This window comes from Delphinapterus leucas, chromosome 1 (assembly GCF_059928025.1).
Source record: "Delphinapterus leucas isolate spDelLeu-1000000601 "Yukka" chromosome 1, BTC_Dleu_Yukka2, whole genome shotgun sequence".
In the NCBI taxonomy this organism is placed as follows: domain Eukaryota; kingdom Metazoa; phylum Chordata; class Mammalia; order Artiodactyla; family Monodontidae; genus Delphinapterus; species Delphinapterus leucas.
Genome location: NC_143129.1, coordinates 169,616,317 through 169,627,719, shown reverse-complemented (window position 1 = coordinate 169,627,719; position 11,403 = coordinate 169,616,317). Strand labels below are relative to the sequence as shown.

Sequence of the window (11,403 nt, the reverse complement as noted above, 5' to 3'; positions counted from 1 at the left end):
CGGAACGAACAGAGCCCTACATCCGTTGTGAACACAAGTCACAGCCTTTTATTCTAGGAATAAGAACCAGGGCAAATTTTTCATCACAAGAGAAATTTTAAAAGAAAAGAAAAAAAAAGAAAACCTGTGAGCTCTCTGGTTGGAGTAGCAGGATGGGTTGCAGTGCTGTTGACTGAGATGGCTGACACTGCAGTTGTGACTTCCTGGGAAAGATATCCAGTGCCCTGTCTGAGCTGCTGTCCTCCCCCCACCCAAACATGCTGTTCATGCCACATTTAGGAATCCAGCGGCTTCATTTGACAAATGTGGGAACAGAGGCTTAGCAAGGAGAAGGGACTTGCTCTAGTCCACATGATGAAATAAACTCAAGTTTTCTGACTTCTAGCCCAAGATTCCTTTAAGCTCTAATTAATATAAAAGCTCTTAATATGAGAATGGAGAGAAAGGGGAGGTGAGGGGGAGGAGAAGTTTGGAAGAAGGAAGAGGTGTTGGATCAGGTGCCCACTGGCGGGCAGGGGCACTGACAGGTATGTGGGGCAACCAGAGTCCTTGGGAGGAGGGCAGGGGAGTCTGCTGAGGAAAGAGGAGATGGAGGCTGGGGCCTAGCTGGGTTATTTTCAGAGCTGCTATCTTTGTCTGCATCTGCTAAATTATTAAACTGATATCACATCCTAGAGGGTGCCAGCCCAGGTTGCCAGGAAGAGACTGAAAGGGAGGGGTTGGATCTCTGAGCAGAGGCCTTGAATCTTCTAGGCTGGGATAGAAGTCGACTTTTCAAGCCTTAACCTCCTGCCCCACCCCACTCTCAGCTGATGGAGTGGATCCTGCTTTGGGCCACAGCTGCACTTGCCATTCCCTCCGTAAGGTTCTGTCTCCGCTGGCTGCTGTCCTGGAAGGAGAGTGTGTATAATGGACAGGACTCTGAAACCAGGTCCCCCCTGGGCTGCCTCTTCTCTTTCAAGGTCTCTGACTCAGATCACAGAGAGACATGACTCGCTGTGAGACCTTGGACAAATCCTTGATCTTTGTATGTCTTTGTGCCATAAGTATTAGTGGTTCCATGACTCAGGCCCTGAAGTTCACAGAGAAAAAGTGCATTTCTCAAGGTTGTGCAGCTAGGAAAGAACTGAGCTTCAATTCAAATTCAAGTCTCTCCAATTCCAGATGCCTTTCCTCTTTATTCTTTTTTTTATATTTTAGTATTTTCTCTATCTCCTATCTTTCCTACAAAAGGAATGCATAACTTTGATGAAGATCAGAAAAAAAGAATAATCATTATAATTTAAAAGTGTATTTTCTAGGGCTTCCCTGGTGGCACAGTGGTTAAGAATCCGCCTGCCAATGCAGGGGACACGAGTTCGAGCCCTGGTCCGCGAAGATCCCACGTGCCATGGAGCAACTAAGCCCGTGAGCCACAACTACTGAGCCTGCGCTCTAGAGCCTGCGAGCCACAATTACTGAGCCCGCGTGCCACAACTACTGAAGCCCGCACACCTAGAGCCCGTGCTCCGCAACAAGAGAAGCCACTGCAATGAGAAGCCTGCGCACTGCAACGAAGAGTAGCCCCCGCTCGCCTCAACTAGAGAAAGCCCGCGTGCAGCAATGAAGACCCAATGCAACCAAAAATAAATAAATTAAAAAAAATAATAAATAAAAGTGTATTTTCTAATTCCTAATGTTGCGTTTGCCAGGCTGGTTGTGCCCTAAGAGGTGGTTGGCTGTGTCCCCTGCCCATTCTTGGGAGCATGGAGCTCAGGGCAATTAAGGAAGCTGGGAAGGAAGCTGGCAGATGCCAAAGCTCTCTAACCTCTGATCCTGTACACGTGCTGTTCCTACCCTGAATCCTTCTCCCTTCCTGTCCCTCCGCCATCTGTGCATCCATCTCACACTTCGATTCATCCTTCAGGTCTCAGTTTAAATACCGTCTTCTGCAGGGAACTCTCTCTGATCCCCTCCCCACCCAGCTCAGTGTCTGCTCTGCGTTCGCACAGCCACTGTGTTTCTCCTATCCCAGGAGATACCTCACTGAACTGCAGTCACCTGTGTCCTCCCTAGGCTGTGTGCTCTCTGAGGGCAGGGCCCCATCTGATCACTGCTGCACCTTCAGCAGCCAGCTCAACAGAGAAGGTAATGATCAAGTTTGTTGAGTGAGTGAAATAAAGAATGAATGGATAAATGAATGAATGAACAAGGGGACTTCTCTATTCTCAACTAGCTCTGTCTACCCTTGTATTATTTTTCAATTCAAACAAATATCGTTTGAGTGGCCTTATGGGGCCAGGCACTCTACCTAACTTCAGGGAATCTCATGCTAAGCAAAACCAGTCTAAGGAGAGACTGTTAAGTAACTAAACTATAAATAAATACATACTTATATATGACTAGTGGGAAATGCCATAGAGGATAGGAACAGGGGACATATCAGAGAACAGCAGGGAGGTGAGCTATGACTTTGGGGTGGGTCACATCTGTGTTTGAATCTTTGGCCACTTATCTGCTGTGTGACCTTGAGCGAGTCTCTTCACTTCTCTGGGCTTTGGTTTCTCATCAGGAACAAAGGCTGCTGATGCCCCTCCTTTAGGGGTACTGTGGAGAGAGAATGTTCATCTATTCAACAAATATAGGTTGAGTATCTCCTTCTATTCAGAGAAACAACTTGCCCAAGGTAACCCAGATGGGCAGTGTGTGTGGGATTTGAACTCAGATCTGACTGGTTCTCTGGATCTGGCTGATGGTGGGAGGTAGGGATAAGTCCTAGTCTTGTTCCTCTTGGTTCATCCCCAGAAGTTGGGAGCAGTGATCTGCCTGATGCAGGCAAAACACCTGTAGATCTCCCCACGGTGATGGGGGAGGGATCTTCTGCACAGAGAAAGACACAAAGTTTGATGACACAAAGGAGACCATTCAAAGGGATGAACCATTCAGCAGGGTATTCCATCATCCCCATTGAGCCCCTCTGACTCCCTGAACCCCATCCTCCTCACTGAATTTCCCTTCTTCTCCCTCTGTGAGCCTCTAGCACCAATGCACCCACTAAACCCCTCTCCCCTCACTGAGCCCATCACATTCACTGAGCCCCTCCCCTCGCCCTGCACTGAGCCTCCGCTACTCCCGTCACTGAACACCCTCCCCCTCACTCCCTCCTTCAAAGTCCTCCTCCCTTACCCTTCACTGAGCTTGACGCCCCCTCATGGACCTCACCGTCCTCTCTGAGCCCCTTCTGAGCTGCCTCTCAGGAGCCGAGCTGTCTCGCCCACGAATCCCAATCACTCAATCTAAGGCACTTAGAGAACATGATGCGGAGGTGGGGCGGGGTGGTGTGGGGGTGGGGTGTGCTCCAACGTCCTCCTTCTCCTCCACATCAAGCCAGTGCGGCGCCCCCATCAGCCCCCTCTTCGGCCTGGGGCGGTAATCACACTGGCCACACTTTCAGCAGGTCCCCTGAGCCCACGGTCTGCTGCAGTTCTTCCCAATTGGTCTCAGCTGGTTTCTGGCCCTCCAGCCCCTGCCACCGCCCAACACAGAGCCCTTTCATTTCTGATGGCACTTTCAAGTGGATGGCAGTGCCATGTTGTCTGGGTCAATGTTTGGAGGGGGTATGGCAAGATCACTTCCGCTGTGGGAAAAATGGCTAGAGCTCAGTTCTATCGTTTTGCCAGTATGACTAAAGTCCCAGTTAAGCAGGGTCCCCTCAATGACAGTGAGGAGACCCAGGTATCTGAGTTCCCAGAGGGCATGAATGGATGAGCTTGTCCCTTTCGGCGGTCCAGATTGAGCCACGGACCTTGGGCAAGGCTCCACTACACCTTCTGGGTCTGTTTCCCGCTGTGTGATAGGTGTGGGGACACCTACTGGGAGGAGCAGACAGGAGCAGGGGCTTGGAAAGAATTTTGCCCACTGAGGGGTGGGGCTCCCCTGGGGGGCCACCAAGATTTGCGAAAGCCGCGCCAAGCTCAGCAGCAGTGCTGAGGTTTGTTCTGCAAGTGAAGGGCTTGCCTGGTGAGGAACCAACACTGCCAGATCCCCACTAGGAGGCCAGTCGCCCCTCTGTGTTAACCTCTCCATGGCCGCAGGGAGATTGGAGAAGGTGGTCCTGGTGAAGTTTGCGGCCCAGGAGACCAGGTAGAGCCGATTCAGCCAAGGGGCAGCGTTTGGTATGTGCAAGGAGACAAACCTCCTGAGTTGTGTCTCAGGCTTTCACTGTCACATAGTGTGGCTTCAGGCAAAAGCCTACCACAGGTGGGGACTGGAGTCCATGATTTATAAGCACTAGCTACTAGAGCTTATGACTCAGGGGCCAGGCTAGAGAAGATGCGGTCCCCTTTCCACCCAAAATTTGGAGGAGGTGGATAGGGACTGGATGCCCTAGCAGAGCAGCCTGGGTCGAAGGACCAGGGAGCTGAAGGGTTTGGGCAGTGTCCTGACGGGGCGGGGCAGGGGAGGAGGGTTCAGGGCATGCTAGTCTTTGATTGGCTGTGCTGCCCTTCGCTCCGCCCCATGGCCTATAAGACGCACCCGCGGCTGCCTTGGCGCTAGTGTGGGGGCTGCGGCCGCGTCTCTTTCTGTTTTGAGGCCTCCATCCTTCCCAGCGTGGGGGACAGCCGGCCAGACCCGCGGACCTACTGCTGCGGACCGCCGGGGGCCGGGGGATGCCGGGCTGCCGCATCAGCGCCTGCGGCCCGGGGGCCCAGGAAGGGTCGGCGGAACCGGGGTCCCCATCGCCGCCGCCCGGGGAGCGCCTATTCTCCCCTCAGCCCCCGTCCCCAACTCCGACCTTGACCCCGACCCCGGCTCAGGCCTCACCGCAGCCCGAAGTGACCCAGGAGTCGGCGGGCTCGGCCGAGGGGCAGGAGCTGCAGCGCTGGCGCCAGGGCGCTAGCGGGGGCGCGGGGCGCACCGGGCCGGCAGGGGGCGCGGGCGGCGGCCCGGGCGCGGCGGCGGCGGCGGCGGCGGCGGCGGCGGCGGCGGCAGGGGGCCGCGCGCTTGAGCTGGCCGAAGCGCGGCGGCGACTGCTGGAGGTGGAGGGCCGTCGGCGCCTGGTGTCGGAGCTGGAGAGCCGCGTGCTGCAGCTGCACTGCGTCTTCCTGGCGGCCGAGCTGCGCCTGGCGCACCGCGCCGAAAGCCTGGGCCGCCTGGGCGGCGGCGTGGCGCAGGCCGAGCTCTATCTGGCGGCGCATGGGTCACGCCTCAAGAAGGGCTCGCGCCGCGGCCGCCGCGGCCGCCCGCCCGCGCTGCTTGCCTCTGCGCTCGGTCTGGGCGGCTGCGTGCCCTGGGGCGCCGGGCGCCTGCGGCGGGGCCACTGCCCCGAGCCCGATTCGCCCTTCCGCCGGAGCCCGCCCCGCGGCCCCGCCTCCCCCCAGCGCTGACCTCCGCGCCGGGACCTCTGGCCACCCCGACAGGCCATCGCCGAGGTGCCGACCGACGGATTGTGGACGCCGGCTGGATGGACGGCGTCACCGACGCGGATGGACAGATTGCCCGACCCCAGGAGGAGACAGTCGGGGGGCCGAGGGCCCAGTAAAGAAGGCTAAACTGAGGTGCGGTCTTAGCGGCTGGTGCATCCGTGGGGCGGGGCGGGGCGGGGCGGTGCAAGGCTCCAGACCTCCTTCCCTAGGGCTTCTGGAGTCCGCTGGGTCCTTAATAAAGCTGTCCGCCTTCTGTTGCCGCCACTCCCAGACCTCCGGCGGAATGAGGTAGTAGCACCAAGTCCCCATTATAGAGTTGAACAAATGGAGGCTGCTCAGATCCCAGAAGGGGTTTGCCAGCAAACTTTTACCTGTTGGAGCCTCCTGCACTGACGCAGCACCCCACCCTCACCTTCCACCAGCGCTACATTTCCTGGGTCCCTTGGGGCTGTAAGAAGAGTCTTGCCCTTGAGGCTGCTGCTTTCGGGCACTACCCTCCGGGAGGCCAGAATAATGAGGCCCCAGGATGGGGTGGGGGCTGGCACAGCGATGTACCTCTGAGTTCTCCTCTCCTAAGCCCCTGTTTCCCATTCGGGGAGATGGAATCCCAGAGAGGCTATGGATTTGCTCCCATCATACTTATACTTAGGACCTTCCACTTCTAGGAGACAGGTCTTTTCTCAGGCCCTCATGCAGCTTCGCTAAGAGTACAGTCTGACTCAGATGACCAGGGTGGGGTGTTTGGTGACTGCCTGAAGCTTTGCCGGCTCTCCTAGGGGCTCCCTCCCAACCTGTCACTAAGATGGCTCTGCCAGGGATGGAGCCAGGTGACATCCTTTAACAGGCCCCAGGGGGGCAGGTATGTCATTGGCTTCTAGATTCTAGAAAGTGGGGCCTTAAAGGGCCAGACCTGAAATGAGATCTGCTTCTCTTCCTTTCCACACGCCCTTCAGGCCCCCCATTCCCCTGCCCCACTCAGCTGTGAATGGCCTGGCTGTTGCTTTGCTACTCACCGGCTGAGTTGACTGCAGCCTCACTTATCAGTCTGTGATGTGGGTTTCTTCACCTATTGGAAGGGTTGTAGTGAGGTTAACACAGGGCAGAGGTCTGTCTTTTTCCATAAATCATGGAAGAATGTTTTATTCTCTTATATCACACCTAGAAACAGGCACTGCTTTTGCTGACGGAGCCTAGGAGCTGCTTTAAAGTCCTCAGTTTACGGAGTGGCAAGGTCAGGTCAGCTAGGGACAGAACTAGGTCCTAGGCCTGTGTGTGTCCTTCTCGCAGTTTCTCTCTGCTGTCCAGGGGCAGGGACTAGATAGAACTGGTGTCAGCTTGTCTGCCGTGTGACCTAGAACAACTCTGCCCTGTCTTTGGGCCAGTTTCCTCAGTCCTTCTCTGAATGTAGCTGTCCCTCCTCATGTCAGGGCTTAGGAATGGCGAGAAGAGTGTAGAATGAGATAATTAAGAGTCACAGGAATCTGGTGTAATCCCAGAGTCCTCAGGGTCAGGTGCACTGCTCTGAAAGGCAGAGACCCAGGGGCCCTCACCTGTCCTTCCCCCAGCTAACTCTTCCTCTCCCCAGACCAAACTTTTTGCCTGGTTTCTCAGCTAACAGCCAGGACTTCCTGAACCCATTCTTAGCTGGGGAAGGGAAGTCCAGGAGGAGGTCTCACAGACTCTGAGAGCTTGTGGACTGGGAGAGCAGTGAGGGGCCCTGGCATCCTCTGGCCTCCCCAGAGGGAGAGGACCTTCCAAAGCTACTTGGGTCATTTGGGGTCTAGAGGCCCAGAAAGGACAAGGACTCCCTGGAGGTGACACAGTGAGGAGCTCAGGCTTCAGTGCTGGGCCGCAGCCAGGACTGATTGTTTTCTGGGTTGCACGGGAGAGGGACACTTGGTCCAGAGAAGCTTTTAGCTAATGGTGTAAAGTGCTCTGTGTCACCACAATTTTGCCTTTCTCTGGGATTTATTGGTAATCAGCTTTGTCCTGATTTTGGTGTGGGGGGCGGGGCGGGTAGGGAATTAGAGATGGCTCTTGCTGGAGAAAGTGGTATATGTAGGAAATGGAGATTGGTCCTAGTGTCACAGGCAGCTCTGTCCCCTCCCTCCACTTCCAGATGTCCCACGCTTCTCACTAAGGGCCTCGGCCAGGGCACACAGTGTTCAGTGACTTGAACCCCAGCTCTTGGTTCAGTGCTCTGTCCGCTACTCCTCAGCCAGTTAATAAAAGTCACCTTCCCACCACTGTCTGGCCCACCCAGGGCCCCTCTAGAAGGCTTCATATTCTCCTCAATCAACAAACATTGATCTTTGCTCAGTCCAGGGGCTCAAGAAGCAGCCCTGAATCAGAGGGTCTCTGTTTTCAAGGACTTGTGTCTCTCAGCCTTCTTCTAGGCAGCCTGCCCTGGCGATGTTGGAGGGCTGTTTTTAGGCCTTCACAAGTAACTATAGCCCCTGGTTATATACTGCATCCCCACCCTGCATGGCTTCCTGAACACTTTCTAGATGGCCCAGCATTCTAGCCCTGGGGACTGGACTGAGTACAGGGGATCCTGGGGGATCTGTGCCGTGAGGACATTGATTGCCACCAGTGAATCTGGAATGTCAGCTGAGGGAAGTGAGGGGCTGGAAGACCAGTTCAGGGTTTTAGTCAGGACCTGCCCCTCCCCTGGATGAGCCCTTTCGCTCTCTTGGCTGGTCCCTGACAAGTGAGGCGCCTCTGGGTGGCGCCACCAGAGGGCAGTGTGGGCTGCTTCTCCGGGCGTGCGGGCAAGGCCTGGAGCAGGCTGGGAACCCACAGTGTCCCCGCCTCCAGCCAGCCTCTTCCCTTGTTGCCCAGGCTTCTCAGGCTTTGAGCTTTAAAGGTCTGGCAGAATGTGTGGGTACTGGTGGTCACTTAGAGAAGGGGCGGACCTCTGACCTCAGAGGGAAGGACCATCAGGAAAGACTTTCTTGGAGAGAGAGGTTGCCCCTGTTGGCCGTCACCGTCTGAGTAAAAGCCCAGGGTAGTTTCACTCCTCCCAGATGTGTTACACTGATAATTGATCAGAACACCCCATCCTGCCGCCGCCCCCGCCGCCACCTGGGAATCAAGGTGGCTTCCTAGAGATTAGGCTGAAGCGACAATTCACAGCTAAAGTGCTCCAGGTCTGCAGTGGGCAGTCTCTAGGAGGCTCCCTTCCCCTAACAGCCAGGTCCCTGGAGAAAAACCCAGGGTCCCAGTCTTCTCCGAGCTGAAGGAGAAGCAGAGCCTTTACCTCCTCCCATGCTTTACAGCCGGCACGGGAGGAGATATTTGGGAAAGCTGGGAGATCCCCAGCCTATTTCTTCCCACATTAGACCTTGACCGCACGCTGGCTAGGAGTGATGGGCGAAGGGACTCCTTGGTTGTGGCATAATTCATTAACCACCGCCTCTATGTCAGGCATTGTGCTAAGAACTTTACACCCGTTATCTCTTTCAGTCCTCCCAGCTACTCTGCAAAGTAGGAGTTAGCCCCATTTCCACAGGTGAGGAAACTGAGGGTCGGGGGGGGGCAGGTGGCTTGCCCAAGGACATAGAACCTCTGAGTGGGGGACACCTTAAACATTAGGCTATGTGGCTTTTCATTTATCAGGCTAATGAGGGCTCCATTTATCAGGCTAATGAGGGTTTCTGAACTCTCACCCTTTGAGTCTGGGTACAGTGAACCCTGGTCCTTGGTTCTGGGGAGGGATGTGATCAGACATTGGAGGGGTGGCAGAAGGTGGCATCTTCTGCCACCCCTCCAAGGTCTGGGCACACCCCCAGAGGCTGGCTCCCCTGCTTGGTTGTCTGGGCTTTGGGGGTAAGTCAGGCTGAGTCAGCACACCTGGCTTCAGGCAAGGGCAGGCCAAGGATGCTCAGGGCCTGGGCTTGCCTTGGAGGCTGCCTCCTCTCCCTGCATACGTGGGCTGGCGTGTTTGGTGCCAAGGAGAGCAAAGAGCCTGGGATGGCAGAGGAAGAGGGTGACAGGCTCCATGGTGGGGCAGAAAGTGTCCCGTCTTAGAACTAGACAGACCTGGGATTTAGTCCTGACCTGGAGCTTCTCAGCTGGGAGACCTTGGGCAAATGACTTCCCTTCTCTGAGCCAGTTTCGTGTGTGTGTGTGTGTGTGTGTGTGTGTGTGTGTGTGTGTTTTACGGGGAGTTAGGGAGGAGATTATTTCTGAGTATTAAATGAGAGGTCACACTAAGTGCCTAGCACATAGAGGAGGTCTGTAAATGTTTGGTGGAGCCAACCTACCTAGCCCAGGAGAAGCTGCCAGGACAGAGCCCCAGGCAGTGTGGGCCTTTGCTTCTCCAGAGCAACGCCATATCAGGCATCCCTGGAACAGTCCCCCTTCTCCCCCCCATGACAGTCCCTGAGGAGCTCCATAAGGGAAGAGGTGGAGGAGGGGCAGGCTTTCATCCCAGGAACATTCCATTCCAGCTGCTCAGACCATTGGGGATCCCAGCCAAGGACAGAGGCCCGAGGGAGCTCACCCCAGGAGCCCCCACCCCTTCCAGGGTAGGAGCGAGTGGAGCCTGATTCCAAAATATTGCCCCTGCACCTTCTGTCCACAGTGGCCCCTCTAAAGGAAGTAGATGTCAAAGGGTTTGGGTGGGGCTGGGTGGCTATGGGAGAGAGACAGTTAAAGCTCTTGAAATTATTCTTTCCAGCTCCTCCCAGCTCCTCAGAGCCTCGACTCGATCTGACTCCTGGATTCTGCGCCTTCCCTGGGCACCTCCTTCAGGAAGACTCCTCTCATTGACCCTACACAAGCATGGCACCCTCCTCACTTCACAGGAGCCCTTCACTTCACAGTGGCAAGGGGCTGGATTCTGGGGAAGTTGCCGATACTATGAACTTCTCTGTATATGCTGCATTTGACTTTGGCTTACACTGTACAACTGAAGACGTTACGACAAGTCCTTGAGACGCAGTCAGATTGTTTAAGAGTGCAGCAAAGCTTTCCAATGTGAAAGTGAAAAGGATCTCTTTTAGAAATGTCATCATTCTTTAACAAGTCACAGTGCAGCTGGGGTCCCCATTTTGGTAGATGCTGTTGCTTCTCAGTCTAACAGCACCAGGAGGCCTGTTTGAGGGGAAACATTGCTCTAAGCAATCCCTCAGTACCCCTCATTCACCGTCCTTGCCCTCTCCAGGTGGGCACGTGCCTGTGGCCCCTCAGAAAGGTAATGGGCTGCTGGCTCCCGGGGGACACACCTGTTTCTCAGGAAGAGGGGTTGGCAACATAATTCTAAGTTTTAAATGAAAAAAGGGAGCACATTTATTCAAATATCCTGATGGTAGAGGGAAGGGGGCCACACTGACTCACACAGAACCCAGAACTTGTAGAGTTCCGCAAAATGAACGCATATAGGGTCAGTTCCTTGATGTATACATTCAGGAAGAATAAATCTCAGTGATGTGAGACAAGCATGCGTGGTTTTGAGGTTTACTCTGTGAGTGGCGTTGCCGCCTTTCCTCTTTGTGTGTCTGTCACGGCTCTTTAAGCTGGCAGTTCCGTGAGCAGCTTCTGTTTGGTTTCGTTTGGCAATCTGGGCCTGCTTACTGATTTGTAGGCTGACTTCTCCCTTGACCTGGCTCAAAGTTGACCCTCTTTATGGAGTCTTCCCCAAATAAGGATGTGTTGAGGAAACTACACACAAAGGGATGCGAGAGTGCGTTTGCGATAACGTGGCAGCATGGTGATCCGTGGAGGATTGTGTGTGACGGCAGCATGGTGATCCGTGGAGGATTGTGTGTGACCGTGCTGGTGAATGGATGGACCTGTCTGTCACTCAGGCTCCCAGCAGGAGACACAGCACCCTCAAACTGGGCAGAGACTTAAAAAGGGACTATTTCCAAAGATGGGGGCTGGGCTTAAGAAACTAACAAGGTATATGCAGCTCTCCAGGGCTAGCAACAGGGAGAAGCCATTACAACTCCTGGGCCTGAAGGGGTAAGAGAGGCGAGGGGAGGGGAGGGGAGGG

General features: G+C 55.1%; 1 protein-coding gene across 2 annotated transcripts; it reads left to right on the top strand.

The window, feature by feature from the left end:
• The first annotated feature begins 4,415 nt into the window (after positions 1–4,415).
• Positions 4,416–11,003, top strand: TRNP1 (TMF1 regulated nuclear protein 1). 2 transcript variants are annotated; one of them, XM_089898401.1, is made up of 3 exons: positions 4,416–5,537; positions 8,871–8,916; positions 10,087–11,003. In XM_089898401.1, the coding sequence occupies exon 1, from the start codon at positions 4,650–4,652 to the stop codon at positions 5,364–5,366; it is 717 nt and encodes a 238-aa protein (XP_089754527.1). In that variant the 5' UTR covers positions 4,416–4,649; the 3' UTR covers positions 5,367–5,537; positions 8,871–8,916; positions 10,087–11,003. The 2 variants fall into 2 exon arrangements, with proteins under 2 accessions (XP_089754527.1, XP_089754524.1); XM_089898398.1 differs by lacking the exon at positions 8,871–8,916 and having other exon boundaries at positions 10,087–11,000.
• The last annotated feature ends 400 nt before the right edge of the window (positions 11,004–11,403 follow it).

What these genes read in the sequence shown, in the direction of transcription:
- TRNP1 (XM_089898401.1), top strand. Translation starts at nt 4,650, where the DNA reads ATGCCGGGCTGCCGCATCAGCGCCTGCGGCCCGGGGGCCCAGGAAGGG.